The sequence below is a fragment of the Arabidopsis thaliana genome, chromosome 4, assembly GCF_000001735.4.
Source record: "Arabidopsis thaliana chromosome 4, partial sequence".
NCBI lineage: Eukaryota > Viridiplantae > Streptophyta > Magnoliopsida > Brassicales > Brassicaceae > Arabidopsis > Arabidopsis thaliana.
In genome coordinates this window covers 1,337,909-1,357,661 of record NC_003075.7, presented here as the reverse complement: position 1 = coordinate 1,357,661, position 19,753 = coordinate 1,337,909, and the positions used below count along the sequence as shown (strand labels likewise).

The 19,753-nt window shown below is 30.2% G+C and overlaps 2 protein-coding genes, 1 long non-coding RNA gene, 3 other non-coding genes and 2 pseudogenes across 10 annotated transcripts; 3 read left to right on the top strand and 5 right to left on the bottom strand.

Annotated features, from left to right (window-relative positions):
• Positions 1-1,643: 1,643 nt before the first annotated feature.
• AT4G03063 lies at positions 1,644-1,995 on the bottom strand (annotated as a pseudogene). The gene has a single exon.
• A 1,570-nt stretch (positions 1,996-3,565) lies between these two features.
• On the top strand, positions 3,566-5,974 carry AOP2 (annotated as a pseudogene). Of its 2 annotated transcripts, one of them has the most exons (4): positions 3,566-3,702; positions 3,798-4,175; positions 4,395-5,032; positions 5,422-5,974. The 2 variants fall into 2 exon arrangements; another variant differs by having other exon boundaries at positions 4,395-5,974.
• Positions 5,975-9,191: 3,217 nt separating this feature from the next.
• AT4G04385 lies at positions 9,192-9,398 on the bottom strand. Its single transcript, NR_141801.1, has one exon. It is a non-coding gene; the product is annotated as an other RNA (long non-coding RNA).
• A 1,827-nt stretch (positions 9,399-11,225) lies between these two features.
• AOP3 (2-oxoglutarate-dependent dioxygenase) lies at positions 11,226-13,817 on the bottom strand. 2 transcript variants are annotated; one of them, NM_001340416.1, is made up of 5 exons: positions 13,572-13,817; positions 13,119-13,484; positions 12,436-12,875; positions 12,094-12,263; positions 11,226-11,798 (listed from the first exon to the last, which is right to left on the bottom strand). In NM_001340416.1, exons 2-5 carry the CDS (start codon positions 13,478-13,480, stop codon positions 11,535-11,537), a joined length of 1,236 nt encoding a protein of 411 aa, NP_001319854.1. In that variant the 5' UTR covers positions 13,481-13,484; positions 13,572-13,817; the 3' UTR covers positions 11,226-11,534. The 2 variants fall into 2 exon arrangements, with proteins under 2 accessions (NP_001319854.1, NP_001319855.1); NM_001340417.1 differs by having other exon boundaries at positions 13,119-13,489; positions 13,572-13,816.
• Positions 13,818-14,521: 704 nt separating this feature from the next.
• On the bottom strand, positions 14,522-16,579 carry AT4G03040 (uncharacterized protein; the record flags this gene model as incomplete). The annotated part of the gene is made up of 3 exons (NM_116538.1): positions 14,522-14,691; positions 15,422-15,486; positions 16,536-16,579. The coding sequence occupies 3 exons, from the start codon at positions 16,577-16,579 to the stop codon at positions 14,522-14,524; spliced, it is 279 nt and encodes a 92-aa protein (NP_192213.1).
• Positions 16,373-17,547, top strand: AT4G03038. The gene is made up of 2 exons (NR_144007.1): positions 16,373-16,512; positions 16,966-17,547. It is a non-coding gene; the product is annotated as an other RNA (non-coding RNA).
• MIR826a lies at positions 17,006-17,183 on the bottom strand. Its single transcript, NR_141730.1, has one exon. It is a non-coding gene; the product is annotated as a microRNA ath-MIR826a precursor (primary transcript).
• Positions 17,048-17,141, top strand: MIR826b. The gene has a single exon (NR_141800.1). It is a non-coding gene; the product is annotated as a microRNA ath-MIR826b precursor (primary transcript).
• Positions 17,548-19,753: the final 2,206 nt, after the last annotated feature.

Below are 19,753 nucleotides of genomic sequence, written 5' to 3'. Positions count from 1 at the left end.
TATTGGAAACAAAAATAATCCTCTTATTATTAAAAGGGAAGTACAAATTGAAAAATAGACAAATTTGGCCTCAATTTCAATTTCAATTTTGGATTTTGTACACAAGCATTAAGGGTAATTTGGTCAACTCAATCTATTAAAGTTTATAGGATCCGCATTTTAAATTTCGGGTGGGTTAGAAGTAATGGTGTCTTAATCACGGATTCAAGTACCTAATCGGATTTAGCATCTAAAGTAGACAATCTTAACCGTTCAACAATAATTGGTATCTCTACTTCATTTTGCTATCTAAATATGAGCATATTCCCTCCCAAAGAGAATTATAATCACACAAAAATATTTCAAAAAAACACTTATAATCACAAAAAAAAATTACACCACTTTTACTATTTTACTTTTTTGTTACTACTTTACTTATATTTAAATTACATACACATTTACTAATTAATACACATATTTAAACACAATAAAACACATTATTCTAATCACTAAATCATTATTTATAAAAAGTTAAAAAAATATATATATATATATATATATTTTTTATAAATTTACAATATAACATATAATTAAATACTTATTAAAAGATCATATAGGTCCGCGCGGTTAAATCCTAGTCATAGTTGGTAATGTGATACCAATAAAGTCTCTAAAAATCTTCATTTTTGCATAGAAAAAAAAAACTGATAGTCCTAGGAGTCAGGAGAGTTTAAGGTGTTATGCCTATATATAATACACGTTGTTATTAGCTACGAACCAAACACTGAAGTGAACAATTTATCCGTTGCGGTAGCTGATCAATATTCAGAAACAGCGAACTCCAACAGATTTTGACAGAAGCTCACTTGCATATATCTGAACCTGATTGCATTTCTGGTTTCTGCTTCCAATTCCTGATGTTATAACAAACATTGGATTTTGGTGCAACTCTATACAAGTATAGTACGATTAATTTATGGTTCAAAGAATCAAAATTTGTAATGTTCATATATAATCTGCCGCACATGTGTAATTAATATAACCAGAGAATGAGAATGTTACTATTATTAGCACTTTTTTTTTATTAATTTGTTTCTTCCATATCTTTCTTTTCTTCTAAAAAAAAACTCCTTTAGAACATCTCAAACGAAGAGAATTTTTCCATTCTTTTAGAGCGTTTTTATGGGTTTTTTCCATTTTAATGATTAGATTTCAAAAAAAAGTTACAAGAGAGCTTTTGGTGTTTTTTTTTTTGTTTTTCTTACTCTAATGGTAGGCTCTCTTAAAAAAGTTTTCTGGAAAAAAAGATATATAAAATTATTTTATTTCATACAACTTAATATTATTACAAAGCATAAAATATTAAACATACATTATTTTGAAATGCTTTAAAATAGATGTGCATAAAAAAAAAATAGAATAAAAGAATAACATATCACGATAACTCACAATAACGTGACCATGACTCATCGGATTTTCACCTAAGCTGCATGAAATCGGAAGCAGATACGCGAAAGCGGAAGCGTTTGGAAGCATAGAAGCGTGTTTTTGAAAAAATTTAGAAAGCGGGTACATGTTTGAAAGCATCAAAGCGAGTTGTTTGAAAAAATTAGTTTTCTTTAATTCAAAATAAATAAGTCCTAAATGATTGGTTTCATATACCTAATACTCTTGTTCCCATGATCAGGCCATAATAGTTGAGTAAAGTTACTGACTTTCTCCAAAACATTAAGATCAACGATCCCAAAACTCTGGTGAAGATTATGACAAAGATATCCATGAAAGCATTGCGAATACACGTTTCTCAGTTTGGTCTGAATCGGCAACTCGAAAAGCTCTTCCATGGCTTCAACAACAGAGTTCTTAAGCTTTACAGACAATATATGTCAAAAGAAGCTTCGAAACAACCGCAGTCCTCTAGAAGCTTCCTGGTTTTAGGGTTTGGTTAGAGAAATCGATAACCGGGTCCGGGAGCTGAAAAGATATAGAACGAGGAAGAAGAGAATCTGAATCCATTATTTTGATTCTGAGAATTTTGAGGTTTTTTTTTTGCTTTATGATTTTGGCCTAAATAATTAAAAGAATATTTGTATGGAAGAATTCTGTAATTAGAAGTTAGTATATGCGTTTACGGATGGTACGTTGCTATTATGCGTAGATGTTTATACATTTAATAAATTATGCAATATTCGCGTTTGATAAAGATTTATCTCTTTATCCAATAAAGAGTTAAAATATCAAAGAGTTAAAGAGATAAAAAAAAAAAAGTTTAGAATTGAGGAAAAGAGATAAAATATATATAACCGTGTGATCATCTTAAAATAAAATGTCTACATTTTTACTTACCTAGCTAACCACTGTTACAACCCCATGTTGATAATGTCTCTTGTATTACGGCATATGTTAATTTTAATAAAACAATTGAATAATTTCTTAAATTACATAATACAAGAAGAAGAAAAACTAAATAATGACTGACTATAGAACAAAATTTGTTTAAACTTTAAACAATGATTTTCAATTTTCTCTTTCGTTCTTAGTTGAGATACCTCTTCAATTCTCTGCAGGTATGTTATGTAAAAATATGTTTTAGACTTTTAGTTAACAAAAAGAAAAAGAAACAAAGAAGACATGAGCCTTGGGCTAAAAAGCAAACATTAAAAGTTCTGGGTCAGTTCTAATATATAGATCACGTCCTTTATGCGATCATGCTTTAAAGGCCGATCACTGTTTCTTACATTCCTAAGTCGGCACTTCTTCACTTTTTCCTACGACATGAATTGAGAATTGAAGACCAAACGCCAAAAGACATTTTATTCCTCTAATTGTCTCATTTTATCATTTTTTTGGGCTATTCAAGAATATATTATAGCAAACGTACAAGTCAAAAACTTGATCGATCGTCTCGTATTTCTGTTATACATTGTGATAAAAAAAACTTAACAATACCTAAACTGATTAATCATCTTCCACCTGCAATGTTATCATATTACAGAGACGACGTGTATGCAGCAGGTAAAACAAAAGCTCTGATCCAAAGTAATGGCCAAATGATACAGTTGGATCCAACCGAGATAAGTAAAAAAAGATTCTATCTTTAAAATGGGACCTCTCTCCTTTTTCTCTTCATTATTGCTATGGTTCAAAACGTACAATCATCGGCCTCGCTCGGAATTTAAATCATATACAATATGCTTACTAAGTATTATTCACGTATAAGTAACAATATGCAACTAAAGGTTTTGGGCCACGAATTACTTACAATAAAAAACTTTTGTAAACTCAAGTTCCAAATGTTTAGTAATATAAATTCACATTTTATCTCAAAAAAAAAGAGAAAAAGAGAAAACTTTTTATCAAAAGAGAAAAGTTAACTTAAGTTATAACTCGTTGAGTTGTTCTTCATCTTGTACAACAATAATGCCCACACATCGTATGGATTGATATTTTCTATGATGAAAATAAACGATTCACCAACTTTCCTTTTTTTGTATATAAAATGTGAACTTTTAATAGTATATACCAACTTTCCTTCCTCTGTCTATTATTATTAAGCATGTGTTTGCTTAAATTAAGCAAAGCGACAAAAAAAAAACTTAATACAATCACTTGTGAATAATTTCTCTATAAAATGGGGACCCTTCACTATTCTTACTCACACAGAAGAGAAAAATCTCTAGAGCTAGCAAAGTAAAAACAATTAATATAACAGAAAGTCCAAAGGTAATTTTCTTATGCGTTTCGAATGTTTTTTTTTCTTATTAATTATTGCTACTATCTGCTAACATCTGCAAACGTTTTTCGATTACACCAAAAAGGGAAAGAAGAATGGGTTCATGCAGTCTTCAGCTTCCACTCATCAATCTTGCGGACAAAACCCTAGAACCAGGAAGCTCAAAGTGGGCTGAAGTGAGGAGTGATGTCCGTAAAGCTCTCGAAGACTTCGGTTGTTTCGAAGCTTCATATGATAAAGTGTCATTGGAGCTTCAGGAATCAATTATGAAAACCATGGAAGAGCTTTTCGCATTGCCAGTTGAGACCAAACAACGAAACGTGTGCCCCAAACCTTACGTTGGATATTTGAATCATAATAATCTCTCCGAGAGTTTGGGGATAAGTAATGCTAATATTTTGGAGAACATCAACGAATTTACTCAACAACTATGGCCTCATGGTGACGGTAACGAGAATATCAGGTGAAAACTCATATGTTTTTACTATTGTTTAGTAAAAATCATGTTAATCTTTTTTCTCTAAAAAGTAAAATGTTAAATTCACTCTCAAATCGTATGAAACCAATGAACTGAAGACAAAAAAAAAAAATTATCTGAAAACAAATTTTCTGCATATTCATTTAATTTGTATTTTCTTGTTTTCATATGAATCCTCACACTTTTGTTTTTGGTTGAAAACAGTAAAACGATCCAGTTGTTTGCGGAGAAGTTAGTGGAAATAGATGTGATGGTGAGAAGAATGGTAATGGAGAGCTTTGGAATAGAAAAATACATTGATGACCATCTAAAGTCTACGGCGTATGCGACTGATGAAGTATATTGCACCACCTGAGGGTGATGCTAATACTACTGTTGACGATAATGCTGATCTTCTTGCTAAGCTTAATATTGTTGGTGTTGAACCTAATGTTGGTGTTAAAGTTAATGCCGATATTAGTGATGATGTTAATGCTAATGCTAGTGTTAATGCTGGTGTTGGTGCTAATGTTAACGCTGATACCGGTGTTAATGATAATCTTAATGTTGATGCTAATGTTGCCGTCGGTGGTGGCGTTAATGCTAATACTGATCTTGGTGTTGGTGTTAATGTCAATTCTAATGTTGCTGTGAATGCTAAAACTGGTGGTGATGATGTTGAGGCTAATGATGATAATGAGGAAAAGAAGTTGGGTTTACCTTGTCATACTGATAAAAACCTTTTCACAGTACTTTTTCAACATGAAATTGAAGGTTTGGAGGTAAAGACCAAAGATGAGAAGTGGATCAGAGTGAAACCATCCCCGAATACTTTCATTGTTATTGCCGGAGATTCCCTATGTGTAAGTTTTTTCATTTCGTTTTTTACTTTCTATGGCACACAAATATTAACCTTTATTCATTCTTCAAGGTTCATACTAGTCTAGTTCGGTCATGTGGCAAACAGTCTCGAAAAGTCGAGCTAAGGGTCTTTGGCCTTTTACAAAAATTACATATGTGCATGGATCTATAACTTATTTTGATTAGAGGCATATATAACTCAAAATTTAAATAAATAATATAGACAAACCCATTTCTCTAGCAATCACTTTATAATGCTTTAACTTCATACCAAATCTCAATTCTTATGATTTTATTTGCTCTTATCACTTTCAATGTTGGTCGATGCACTACTATTGTTTTCTCGTACATAATCTTCTTGTTCATAATCATTTACTTGGTGATGATGTAGGCTCTTATGAATGGTAGAATCAGGGCTCCGTATCACCGAGTAAGAGTGACCGAGAAAAAGAGGACAAGATACACAGCAGCAATTTTCACGTGTCCAAAACCGGACTATGTCATAGAGGCACCAAAAGAACTTGTGGACGAGAAGCATCCACGTCTCTTCAGACCTTTTGATTACCGCGACTTGTTTACATTCTATCACTCAGAAGCTGGTCGCAAAATTCAATATACTCTTCAAGCTTATTGTGCCGTCTCCGAAGCATAATTCAATGTGTGCGCTTGATTCCGAGTTTCGACAATGTTTGGTGATTTCAAGTTATCAAAAACCATGTGGTATACGAAATAAGGGCTTTTGATTAGTTATGTTATTCTGTTTGTGTGATAAGTATGTTTTATGGAGGTCCAAGTCTTTGTGTTGTATGAAAATCAATAAAGTATGTGTGCATGCATGCACATGCACATGTACAATAATGTAATAAATTATTGTGTTTGTTGACGTTGACGGCGCCAAATAATAATAGTGTTTATAGAATATATTCGACATATATCAACTTTACGAAATTAAATTGGCTGCACCACTATAAGTGAACTAGATTTTAATCCGCGGTATACCGCGTGACGATTTATTTTTTAAAAGTAATATATATTAAAACTTGCAAATTTTATTCTTATAAAATATTTATATTTTACAGTTTATAATTGTTATTAAGTAACACTATACCACGAATTCATGAGACAATTGTTAAAAAACTGAAGTTTTTAACCCCTATTAAAACAGCATATTAATAATATTTTAAAATTTTATAAATATTGATTCAAATACATCCACCATATAACCAATTCCAAAATAAAACACGTTCTGTAATTTCTTTACCCGTCCCGTGATTTTTTTTAAAGTAGTAATTTTTAAAATTTAATAATTATTTTTCATATATAAAAGTTTTACAAATTGTATCATTCTCTAATACATTTATATTTTATAGTTTAATTTTATATATAGTAACATTATACATACCACATAACATTTTTGGTTTTATATAATCTTTTCTAAATTAGGATGATTTGATATGTTTAATATTAGTGGTCTTAAAAAATAATAAATTAAAGATTTAACCCGTATTGAAACGGTGGATTAATTATATTTTACTTTTTTATTAATGTTGATTCAAAAACCCGTCCCTCCAAACCCGTCTTGCCAAAAGGCTATTTATTTTATTAATATTAATTTTATTAATGATATGACTCTGAATTATAATCTAAATATTTTAGCTAATAACATAGGAGTGCACCATATTTATTTAATAGGGGAATGTATCATATGACCCGAATACACTTTTATCCAAATCCACCAAAAAAATCTTGCAAAAATTGTATAGAGATAAGAAACGATAGTCGGTTTTGATAAATATAAAATTAGCAAATATATTAGTTAGTTTAAATTAGTTAAAGAATACAAATTGAAAAGGTATATTACACTTTATTGGAATATAGTATCAAAACTTATATAACACAGAGATTTGATAAATTTTTAATTGTTGAATATTTTTTTTTGTGCTAATTTTTATGTGATTAAGATTTAATTGATTTCGTATATAAAATAATAAATTGACTTATTTGTTTATAATTTGGTAACATATAGATATTTGAATATTTAGTATATTTTGCTTCAGTTTAGGAAATCTTTGATGACCCGTTTTTAGATCGAATGAGCTCTATAATCTATATATTAACCTACAATATACCGCAGGTAGACTTATATTTTAGTTAAACTAAAAACTTTTATTGTAAAGATGATTAAAAAATATATGATATTATTTTATTTGATTTTAAATGTATAGTAAACTGTGAGTTGTATATGTTTTGTTGATATTATCTATATTGTTTAGTGTTTAAGATTATACACTTGTAGTTCGATTGTTAATTTAAGAGTTTCACCTGTAGTATACCATCTTGTATTAATATCGATCTAAACCCGTCAATTCTAGGATTTTTCAGCTTGTATTAAAAATTGAATCACATCTAATATGTTATTAATTATTGTAGTATATATAAATTATAAATTTTCAATATAATATGTATGAAATTGAATATAAATATTTCAAATTATGACCCGTTACTCAGTAGAAAGTTTTCTTAAATCTATTTTTCACCGTTATAATATTTTTTCATGTATTGAACAGTTTATATTTGTTTTTAAAAATTCAAATTATGGCATATGCGAAAAAACTCTAATTATTTTTTTATAATGATGATATTATTTTTCAGCAAAAATAGAATCATATAAAGATGAGAAGTGAACTATAATAATTAATAAAAAATTAATATGATAATTTAGATATCAAACATAATTTGTTGATTTTAACTGGTTATTTTTTTGGAAATTAATAATGTATTTTGTTTTTCTAATTAAATTAAATTAATAAAAATTTAGATATCAAATCTTATATGTTGATTTTGAATGGTTATTATTTTTGGAAATTAATAATATATTTCGTTTTTTAATTAAATTTAATTAATTAAATTAGTATTTGACTTTTTAATCATTAAAGAGATAAATTAATTTACTTTTTAAAATTTTATTTCTAATGGCATACCTATGTAATTATTTACAAAAATTAAGGTTACATTTAAAATATACTTCCCAAATAATATAGTAGGATTAACACATTTTTCATAATTTATATTAGAAAGGAATTATAATATACTTCTTTGAATTTTTTGACTAAAAGTAATCTAAACTAAAAATAGTACACTCATTAAACAGTTATTAGGTTTTCTATGCTGTATGACAAATTTTATTTAATTTTAAAAAACAAAATAAGAGTAAGATACTTCACTAATCACTTAATTTTATCTCTTAACGATACTACGCTATGTATAAGGTAATTAAGTTTTGTTTTTCATTTTTCCATAATTATATTTCTAAGCTGACATGATACTTCCTAGAAAACAATTTATTTCAGTTCACACAAATTAAAAAACAATTAATGATTATTTATACCTACACCATTTACTCATACTAAATTCTTTCTCATAACAATGAAGCAATAGTGATTCTATAAATTCAAATATTCTCAATAAATATTTGTTGATGTCTACAATTTATTAGTATAGTACTTAGTAAAAATGCATAGAAAACCAATTTTTTATGTGATAAGAAAATAATCTTTTTTTTTCTTTTTGAGGAACTTAGAGAAATTTCTTTATGTTTAAACAATGAAACATGATTCCATAAAATTTTCAAATTTTCTTTAACAAAAAACAAATCTTCCAAATCTTTTGCAATGGTTAGAATGTTTTACTTGGGTTAAGGGATCAGCTATATGTTAAGCTTATATAACACAAATGTATTGAGACGCTTTGACGGACATAAAAGGATTCACCCACTTCCCTTCCTCTGTCTTTTCTTAAATTCACATGTGTTTTTATCTAAAGAGCCAACAAAAATCTGAAAAGCAAGAAAACTAATAACCACTCTGTTTTAATGTTGATAAGTTTCTCTATAATTGGGACACTATTGAGCAACTCCAAATTATATTTAGATAAACTAGGAGTTAATTATCTCAGTACCCTTCTTCATTTCTTTCTCAGCACGGAATAAAAATCCTAGAGAAAACAGTTCGATCTTATGAGTATAAGATAACTTTAAGTATTAATCTTAAAACCTTATAATAGTCATGATTTTATGACATATATTGTAACATTCATATTGACATTCACGCTGAGCCGGCATGTCATGATTCGCCTTACTAGGCCCATGAAATTCCACAAAAGGCACCAAACAAAGCGGAATCTTCTAATGCTAGCCTGCGAATATAGGTAGTAGGTATGAATAAACAAACTTTTCAGTAAGGACAGTCTCTTCTATTCACACATTACAGATTACACGATACACAAGAACAAACCAATCACAATCACCCATATATACAACGTACAAGACAACCAAGAACGTGAAATTCACACTCAAAACAAAACAATCATCCATCATTATACACAGTCTTTTTTTTTGTATTAATGTTAAGTTTTTTTTTGGACAAAATATTAATGTTAAGTATTGATACAATTTTCACAAATTTTAAACTGACGTTACAGAAAAATACTTTTTATTATTATTTTAATTAAAATTAGCGAAAGCTAAAAAAATATTTCCTAACTCATCTACAAATTTAGTGACTCACAAATTCAATCCTGACTCGTTTAGCCTAATCATATCCTATCATGTCTCTTAAGCCTAATCTTACGCTTGCTCGCACGCAAGTGATCAGAGAGATTATAATGACTATCTTTTGAAATATGGGGAAATTAAATGGGTTAAACACCTCTTAATTGTTTTTTTAAAAAGGTTTTGCATATTCTCCCTATGTGTGACGACTATATATTATACTTCCTCCGTTTTTAATAGTTGATATTTTAGAATTGTACATACAGATTAAAAATTAATTAATTTGATTTTTTCTTAACTAAAACATCAATTATTAATTATCCAATTACAATTAACCAATGATAAAACAACTTACAGAATATAAAGCGTAAAAAAAAAAATTGTATTGAAAACTGAAACTTCATATAATTTAGAACAAAAAATTTCCTTTCAAACATGAACTCTACGGAAGGAGTAATAGTTAATGCTAGTATTGGTTTCTCACCAGATTTTTTTCTTAAAACATTCTCCTACGAAATTGAACTGATTTGAAATATGAAAAATATATATTTGTTAGTAGTTAAGATACCAGTAAAGTCTATAAAATTCTTCATTTTTTTTTTGTAAAAAACTGGACAAAAAATGATATGTATTAATCAAACCTATGTTTATATGCAATAAACCTATGTTGTAGTTTTTTAATTAAAAGATATTGTCATTATTTTAGCTATTTTCAAACACAAAAAAAAAAAAATATAGATAACTTGAAAATGTTTAGTAAAATCTAACTACAAAATGCCCATTTTCTATGTCTATTTTCAATAATATCCCATAATGTTGTCTATTTTGAAAAATACCCCATTTATGTACAAATGACTAAATTACTTTTTTAGTAAGAGTAGATAATGAAAATGTGAATGTTCCTGCCAAAAAAAAAAAAAACAAATTTGCACCAAAACAATTTTCGCAACGTGCAAAATTTTCCTTAAAAGTAATCTCATAATTTATGGTAGAACCATGATTCCGCAATTTTTAACCGAAACGTGATCTCACTTTTTTTGGATCTTCCAAATAATTCTCGCATGAGATCTTGCTTGCGAAACATTATACCTTTAAAACTTTATAAAAACCTTGTAAAACGATTTTACAAGGTATTTAGAAAGTTATACAAAATATTTAAAATCTTTGAATTAACTTTGTAAAATTTATAACTCATCTCATTAAAGAGTTCTTTTTAAAAGAAAAGCAAACGAGCGGAAAAACAAATTAGAAGTAGTACTATACACCATTCTCATTCTCTGGTGGTATATGCATGCACATGTGCAGCAGAGTATAAAGGCTTACCAAAATCCAATGTTTGTTGACTTCATTAATTGGAAGCAGAAACCAGAAATGCAATCAGGTTCAGATGTGAGAAATCTATTAGAGACAATCATAGAAAATCAGAGAATAAAGTATCATTCAGCAAAAGTGTTCTATATGTTCAACGTCTCTGTTCGACACAACTATTATAACAACAGTGTGGTATCACACCTCTGTTATATCATCTCTGTTTGTAACATCGGAGACTTTAATTTATTGGTATCATATAATTACATAATTAAATACCAACTATATTAGTTGCTAAGTTTGTGGCTGAAACAAAGACATCATGCTACACTTTTACATGCTAGGAAAATGTCTTTTATTGTTCCAGAACTATTAACTATATCAATATGCGCTTCTGGTTTAGGCCACATGTTTCTAGGAACAAGAAAAGACAATCTCTTACACTGAGGTCAGGTTATCCGGTTTGTGGCTGAATTAACGTCATGAAACAAAAGAAGTAATCAAAGTGTTGTTACCTATATACAAAGACAAAATTCAAACATATACCTAAATGTTTATTACACAACATAAACACCTTATTTCGTAAGATAGTTGTTGATACTAGTTGAAACTTGAAACCACGTCCAAACATTTTGAAGCGCACACCTTTATTTCCCAGCAGAGACGCCACAAAAAGCTTGGAGAGTAGATGGAGCTCTACGACCAGCTTCTGTGTGATAGAAGTTAAAAAGGTCGACAAAATCAAAGGGTTTGAAGGCACGTGGATGCTTCTCGTCCACAAGTTCTTTTGGTGAATCTATGATATAACCTTCTTTTGGATTCGAAAACAATGCTGCTGCGTATCTCGTCTTCTTTTTCTCTGTTACCCTTACTCGGTGATACGGTGAAGGGATTCTACCATTCATAAGTGCCTGCCACAACAACAACATCACTAGGAATATGAAAATTACTCTTCTTCTTTTGTTTTTTTACCAAAAACATGTAGAGTAAAATATTTAGGTCATTAAATCTTGACTATGTTGTATTCTAAAATTAAAGTTATCTGACAATCCTTATCTAAATACTATAAGTTATAGATCAACATATGTCATATACAAACAGCCAAAGACCCTCAGCTATATAATACTAGCTAGAATTGAACCTTGACAAAGAAAGAATGTTAATATTTTCACTTGCCAAATTACGTAAAGAAAAATTAGAACTTACACATAGAGCATCTCCCGCAATAACAATGACGGTATTAGGAGCTGGTTTAACTCTGATCCACTTCCCCTCTTTGGTCTTCACCTCCAAACCATCAATTTGATGCTGATAAATTATTCCAGTAAGGCTTTTATCAGTATGACTAGGTAAGCCCAACTCCGCATCAACATTAGCTTCAACACCATGCATCAATTACAGTAAAAATAATATTAGTATTAGTAACAATATCATTAACATAATTAGAATGAACATTAACACCAATATTATCATCACTCATAGTATAACTTTTTTTTTTTAAAATATTTTTTTTTATCTAATAGTATAATTAAACATTAAGATTAATACCTTCTTTGGCACCAACGCTAGCATTCCCACTAACAGCACCAACGACCCAAGCAGTAGCATCACCATTAGCTTCAGCATCAAGATCACCATTAACATTGGTCTCAACGTTAATATCAACACCAACACCAATATTAACACTATCATTGTCATTAACATCATCACCAACATCGACATTAACTTTAACACCAATACTAGCACCATCATCGTTGACATTAGCATCACCATCGGCATTATCGTTAGCACCATTATCCACATTAGCACCAACAGCAGCAGTTATATCATTATCAGGCCGTGCTATATACTTCATCAATCGCATACGGTAATACGTTGAGTTCAAATGTTCATCAATGAAGTATTCTATCCCATAGCTCTCCAGTATTAATCTTCTCACCATCATATCCAGTTCTGCTAATTTCTCAGCATACAGTTGGATCATCTTACTGTTTTTAACCAAAAAATAAAATTAAAACTCGTAAGGAAACAATCAAAACGCATGACGTGTGATAGAAAAACAAAATGTAGAAAAAGGGTCACTTGTCCAAGGTAACATGCTCATTAACAAGAATTCAAGAACTATGTGTTTTAGTAAATTATATACAACTAATAAGATTTTAGGAGCAATGTCTTTCCAAAAGTAGAGTATTTTTTTTGGTAAACTTCAAAAGTAGAGTTTTCACATATACCTGATACTCTTGTTACCCTCAGGCCATAGTTGTTGAGTAAATTCGTGAGCTTTCTCCAAAATATTAGCATCCTTGATCCCAAAACTCTCGGAGAGACCATTATGAGACAAATATCCAGTGAAAGGTTTCGGGCACACATTTCTTTGTTTGGCCTCTGTCGGTAACGCAAAAAGCTCTTGCATGGCCTTCAAAACCGACCCCTGAAGCTCCATTGACACTTGATCAATTTTGGCTTCGAAACAACCGTAGTCTTCTAAAGCTTTACGGACATCACTCCTCACTTTAACCCATTTTGAGCTTCCTGGTTTTAGGGTTTGGTCCGAGAGACAGATGAGTGGTAGTTGAGGACTGCATGAACCCATTCTTCTTTCCTTTGTGCCATCGAAATGTTTTGCAGTTGTTAGCTTTAGACATAGATGCAAAAAAGTAATTCAAAACTCATAAGAAATTTACCTTTCGAATATCTCTTGATTGAAAGAAGACCAATTTAGTTTTCTTTGCACTATGGTTTAGTTTTCCTTGTCTTCTGTGCTGATGAGAAAGAAATGATGAACGATCCTATTTATAGAGATTTTTATTCACTTTAGCAGGTGCCGTGGGTTGTTGTGCTCTTCACTTACTGTATTTTGGAAGAAAACAATGTGGATTTAATGATACAGTAAAATAAACCTCTATAAATCAATACTCAGCCAATTATAAACACTAGTGTAAACAAAAAAAAATTGTTAATGAATAATGTCACTTGGCGGAGAAAACAAGATATACAAAAATGTCACTTGTGGGTTTATGAATTGTGAAGGACAATTTAGTTCGTCTTGTCTGGTACAATCCAATCCAAAATTTCATATTAGTTTAGGTTTAGATTTTTTTAGATATCCAATCCACCTGTCCTCAATTTGCTTACATAAAAATTGGATTTTAGTTATTTTTCCACCAACTCAAGAAAACCAGAAGAAATGAAATAATTAGGTGACATTTGTTCTTGTGTCTTATTACAACAAAAGAAAGAGTTCATGCAAGTTTTTTGTCGTATATAACAAGGTGGCGAACAGAAAAAAAGGGCTGATATACTATGACCACTTGCACCCACTAGGCCCATAATCTAGTTTTTCTTGTCGGCCTATTTCCATTATATATTAGGAAGTAAAAGAGTACAACAGTTCTATGTAGAAGTTACATTTAAGAGAACCAAGAGAGTATAAGAAGATTCCAAGAGAGGAGCTTGTTTTGCTAATGTATCTGCGAAGACATTGGCATTTCTACAAATAAGCTTGCAGCTGTTAGGAGGTAGGCGCCAGAGCAAGGATATCTTCTTTATGTCTTGGATATCCAAATGCGCAGCTACAGAAGAAGTCCAATGCCCATGTACTTTTTTAAGAGGTCTATAAAGAGTTGATGAATCTTCACAAAATAACATCCTGGTATTGTAGGCACTTCACTTGGAGCAATGCCTCCTTGAGGGCTATTGCTTCTGCTTCTAGGGCTGAGTTTGTTGGCTCGATCGAGGAGCAGCCTTTGAGGATATATTTCCCGTGTGAGTCAGTCAAAATCAAGCAAATGCCCGCTTTGCTATCTGAGTGGCCAATAATCTAATTTAGTTAAGTTGTTGTGCCCTTCACTTACTGTATTTTGGAAAGAAAAAACAATGTGGATTTAATGATACAGTAAAACCTCCATAATTAATACTCAACAAATTAGTAAACACTAGTAAAGATTAATAAACACTTTTATGATTTTGAGTTAATCCACTATAAAAACTAACACCATCTAATACGATGAAATAATATTTATAAAATTCCTAAGATCAATATATAATTCTATTAATATCATATACTAATAATTATATAAGCTTATGAAACAAAATGTGGTTCTAGTGTGATTATAAAATTGGAATCTTCTCGGACCTAGGCTATCTCTTATATATTTTCTATTTGTTCCAATTGAAATAGAAAAATTGTGAATTATTCTAAACGTAATACTGTAGTTTATTTCCTTACAATATTTCTTTTTCGAGCGATACCATAATCTCTTCTTAGAATATCATACTCAACATTAAAGATAAGAGTTATAATTTTTTCTAAACTCTTAATTTCTGAACATGAATCAGTTTTACTCGGATTGTTCAGTAGCTTATTAACATGCATGCATTCTATTGTGTATCGGAGATTATTATAAATCATAACTTTAAGTTTATAAAAGTTGTTTGTAGAAGTAGATTCAACTAATTTTTTGAAAAATGCGGACTTTAAACAAATTTCTTACTTTAAATATGTATAGGAGTATTTCTTACTTTGATCTCTCACCTTGCTTTAATGGAGAGAGTGTCGTGTCGTATACTTCCTTATAGTGCCTCTTGATGGTCTCATTCCTATAAAACACATCATTATTAGAAAAGACTGTGTGATAAGTAGAATATGGACTACGAAACGAAAAGTCATAAAAGAACAAAACCTAATCAGTAATCGCTGAACCTAAAAGACCGTATATGCGATCCAACCTAGCATATGATTTAAATTCACACACAACCAATCAACCAATTTGAATGGTTTGCTCAAACAAAGATTGAAAGACTAAAGAAATGAGCAGACGATACGGCCAGGTTCGATGAGATTGACTTTAACACCATTGGTTACGAATCGTTTGAGGAATATGTGTGGTAAATTCACAACGTTTGATTCATTTTCCTTTTTGTCTACATCATCTTCAAGATACCTTAAATTAATTGTTGAAATGTCTTTCATGTAAATTTGACCTACAATATCCCTTAGAAATCTCTAGTATATCACTTCCATGAGGGTCTTAACACCGAGTACTTGACCGTTCAAGATCACAGTATTCTTTTTAAAAAAATTAAAGAAGGAGTATGATCAATAATATAAATCACATTATGTTCAAATCTCTGAAGCGAATGTGACATTTTGTTTTGGGAATAAAAGAACCATGATAATAACACTAGTCGAGGAAATGGTTTTAAAAATAATCGTGAATGTGGATATGATATTAGATAAGATCAGGTCAATAGAATCACGATCAAGATCGAGTAGTTTCTTTCAATAATCCATATTCTCACCAGAAATGAGAAAATAAAGATGGTAACAAACAATAGATATATCTCTCATCTAACCAAAAAAATAAAAATAATAGTGTGAGTACGATATGAGATAAAGTATAAATATTATTGAAGGCTCTTGAAGAGTTTATATATTATCGCCTGTGGAAACTCAATTTGAAATCAATTTGAAGTTGGGTGTCATGCTGATAAAAACCTATTCACAGTACCTTTTCAACATGAAATTGAAGATTTGGAGGTAATGACCAAATTAAAGATGAGAAGTGGATCAGAGTGAAATCATCTACGAATACTTTCATTATTATCGCTGGAGATTCTCTATGTGTAAGCTTTCATTTCCTTTTTACTTTGGCACAAATATATTAACCATTATTCGTTCTTCGAGGTTCATGCTAATCTAGTCCGGTCATGTCATATGGCAAACGGACTCGAAAAGTCGAGCTATGGGTATTTGGCCTTTATAAATAACATATGTGGATCTATAACTTAATTTTGATTAATAGAGGCATAATATAACTCAAATATTAAATAAATAATATAGACAATCCAACTCAAATATTAAATAAATAATATAGACAATCCAATTTCTCTAGCAATCACTTTGTAATGCTTTTTATGATTTTATTTGCTCGCATCACTTTCAATATAATAATGGCTTTTTTTATTCTTCTTTAAAAAAAAAAAAAATGTTGGTACACTACTGTTTTTATTATTCTCTTTCAGAATCTTCTTGTTGAAAATAAAGAGTAATCAATCATTTACTTGGTGATATTGCAGACACTTAGGAAACGGTAGAACTCGTGCTCCGTATCGCCGAGTAAGAGTAGCAGGAAAAAGATGATAAGATACACAGCAGCAATATGAGATAATCTGGTTTTGGACACGTGAAAATTAACTTTTCACAGCAGCAATATGATATGATTTTCACGTATCCAAAACCGGACTATATCATAGAGGCACCAAAGAACTTGTGGACGAGAAGCATCCACGTCTCTTCAGACGACCCGTAGATTACCGCGACTTGTTTACCTTCTATCACTCAGAAGCTGGTCGTAAAGTTCAATCTACTCTTCAAGCTTACATGTGTGCGCTTGATTCCAAGTTTTAACAGAGTTAGGTGATTTTAAGTTTGTCAAAAACCATGTAGTAAGAAAAAAGGGTTTTTGATTAGTTGAGTCATGTCTGTTTCTGTGTGATTCGTCTTTATATGGATTTTTTTGGAGGTCTAAGTCTTTGTGTTGTATGAAAATCAATAGAGTATGTGTGCATGCATGCACATGCACATGTACAATAATGTAATAAATTATTGTATTTGTATTTGTATTTGTTGATGGCTCCAAATAATAATAGTGTTTATGGAATATTCTACACAGGTTGGCGTTCCACGCAATCAAGTGAACCCATACTTTAGGGTATCAAAATAAAGAAAATGTACATTTTATAAATTTTTCAAGGCTTTTTATGTTTTAAGAAAAATATTATACGCATTTTTTTAATAAATTCATTTTTGTTGAGCTTTCTTTTCATGTTTCGTGGGATTTAAACTTGATGAAAACTTATATTTGTTGTCAATGAATCTAATTTGGTAACAATTGGGTTTTAAAAAATTTAAACCTTAAATTGCTTGCAAAATGGAAGACATCCTAAGACTATATTCATCAGCGATATCTAGTACAATATATCAATATTAAATAAAAGAAAAAATAGAAAAAGAGGAGAGTGGGAGAGAGTCGTCTCTCGTTTGAGAGACTACGAGAAAAACGTTTCTTACATGTGGTTTTTTATAATTAGTCAAGCTGAAATACTTATTAATATGTTTACACTTAAAATTTGTGTTCACACATAAATGAGAAACTAAAATCAAGAGACCATAGATGGTGATGCTCTAAGATACGGTGATTTTAGTTGCAAAATTATAAAAAAAAATCTTTAATTAATCAAGTAAATGTGTTAGCTTTGCTATCCATTGAAATAATTTCTGGTTGAAAAACTCGATTACGTGAGTTTGATAAATGATATTGAAGGCAAAAATCTAAACAATATATTTACAGAATGTTTTTTTACTTACAAACTTTTTATGAAACTAAAATATGTTCTATAAAATTTAGTATAACCGATCATATATTACTACATTATTTGTGATTTTATAAAAAAAAATATTATAAGGAAAAGATTTTTTATTTGCGTAGCACATTTAAATATGCCGGACCGGTCCTGATTCGAACTTACGAAATTAAATCGGCTGCACAACTATAAGTGAATTAACTTTTTGTTTTTCAATTTTTCATAATTTATACTAATAAAAACGTTGAAGGATAACACATACTTCTTTAAATAATTTTTTGACTAGAAGTAATCTAAACTACAAAATACACTCATTAAACAGTTATTAGGTTTATGCTGTATGACAAACTTAGAGTAAGATACTTCACTAATCATTTAATTTATATCAACGATACGACGCTATAAGTCAATAAAAGAATTAACTTTTTTTTCTTTTTTTTTGGAAATTTTTTTAGTTGAAAGATAATTCCTAGAAAATAAGTTATATATTTGAGTTTTCATACAACTTAAAAACAGTTAATGATTAGCTATATACCTATACTTAATGCTTTCTCATATCTAATTTTGACAATCTCTCTTTTTTTTTAATTTTTAATTTAATTTTTTCACCAAATACTACCGTACCGTGCTATATATCTTGGTTGCTTAATTTTGACAACCTCTCTTTTTATGTATGGTAATGGACCACACATATCCGCTTTGAAAAGTGGTCCGAAGGGGAAGACGTACGGGGCTCTCGACAGCTAGCGAAGGAAATGTAGTTTCTTGCCGTGATTAACCTTCTTTTTAAGGTTTTGTCGAGAAATCATAATCCCGTTATCGTTAATAAAGTTGTTAATACCCAAAGATAATTTAAGATTAAAAGCATGTCTTTGACACCCAAAAAAAAAAAACACATAGAAGATAAAAAGCATGTCCCGCAAAAATACAAATAGAATATTCCTTCTTTTTAAGGTTGTCGAGAAATCATAATCACTTTATCGTTAATAAAGCTGGTAATACGATTAAAAAGCATGTCTCACAAAAATACAAATAGAATATTCCTTCTTCTTTTTTATTTTTGTTGTCGAGAAATCATAATCACTATCGTTGTGATCAACTAACTGTTTTATATCGATCGACGATCGCTCATTACAAAAAAAAAAAAAAAGTGAATGTTTGTACCGAAGTTGTAACAATAAATAACTAAGGAGTTTGGAGAGAACGGAGTAGCTTCTTTATTAATGACGAACAGAAAGGCAGTAATTAACATAATGGAAAACCGTAAGTACAGAAACTTAGAACCGAAAGTACAGGTTGAAAAACTGATATTAATGGTCGGAAAACCTGAAAATACAGAACGGAAAACCAGAAAGTAAGAGATAAAGAGATAGGCAGCAATTCTCTCTTAAATTCTCTGAGTGGTGACTTAGGTTCTGGATCCCCCTTCTTAGTAGTATCTCTTCCTATTGGCAAGGAGCTGATCTAGGGTTCTCTTAGTCTCTCTTGCGATTTCTCCTTT

Bases quoted from the DNA above. Each gene is read 5' to 3' on its own strand.
- AOP3 (NM_001340416.1), bottom strand. From the start codon at position 13,480: ATGGGTTCATGCAGTCCTCAACTACCACTCATCTGTCTCTCGGACCAA. The intron at 12,876-13,118 runs GTATATGTGAAA...GGTTAAAAACAG, and splicing joins GAGGGTAACAAGAGTATCAG to TAAGATGATCCAACTGTATG. The intron at 11,799-12,093 runs GTAAGTTCTAAT...TTGTTGTGGCAG, and splicing joins TTGCGGGAGATGCTCTATGT to GCACTTATGAATGGTAGAAT.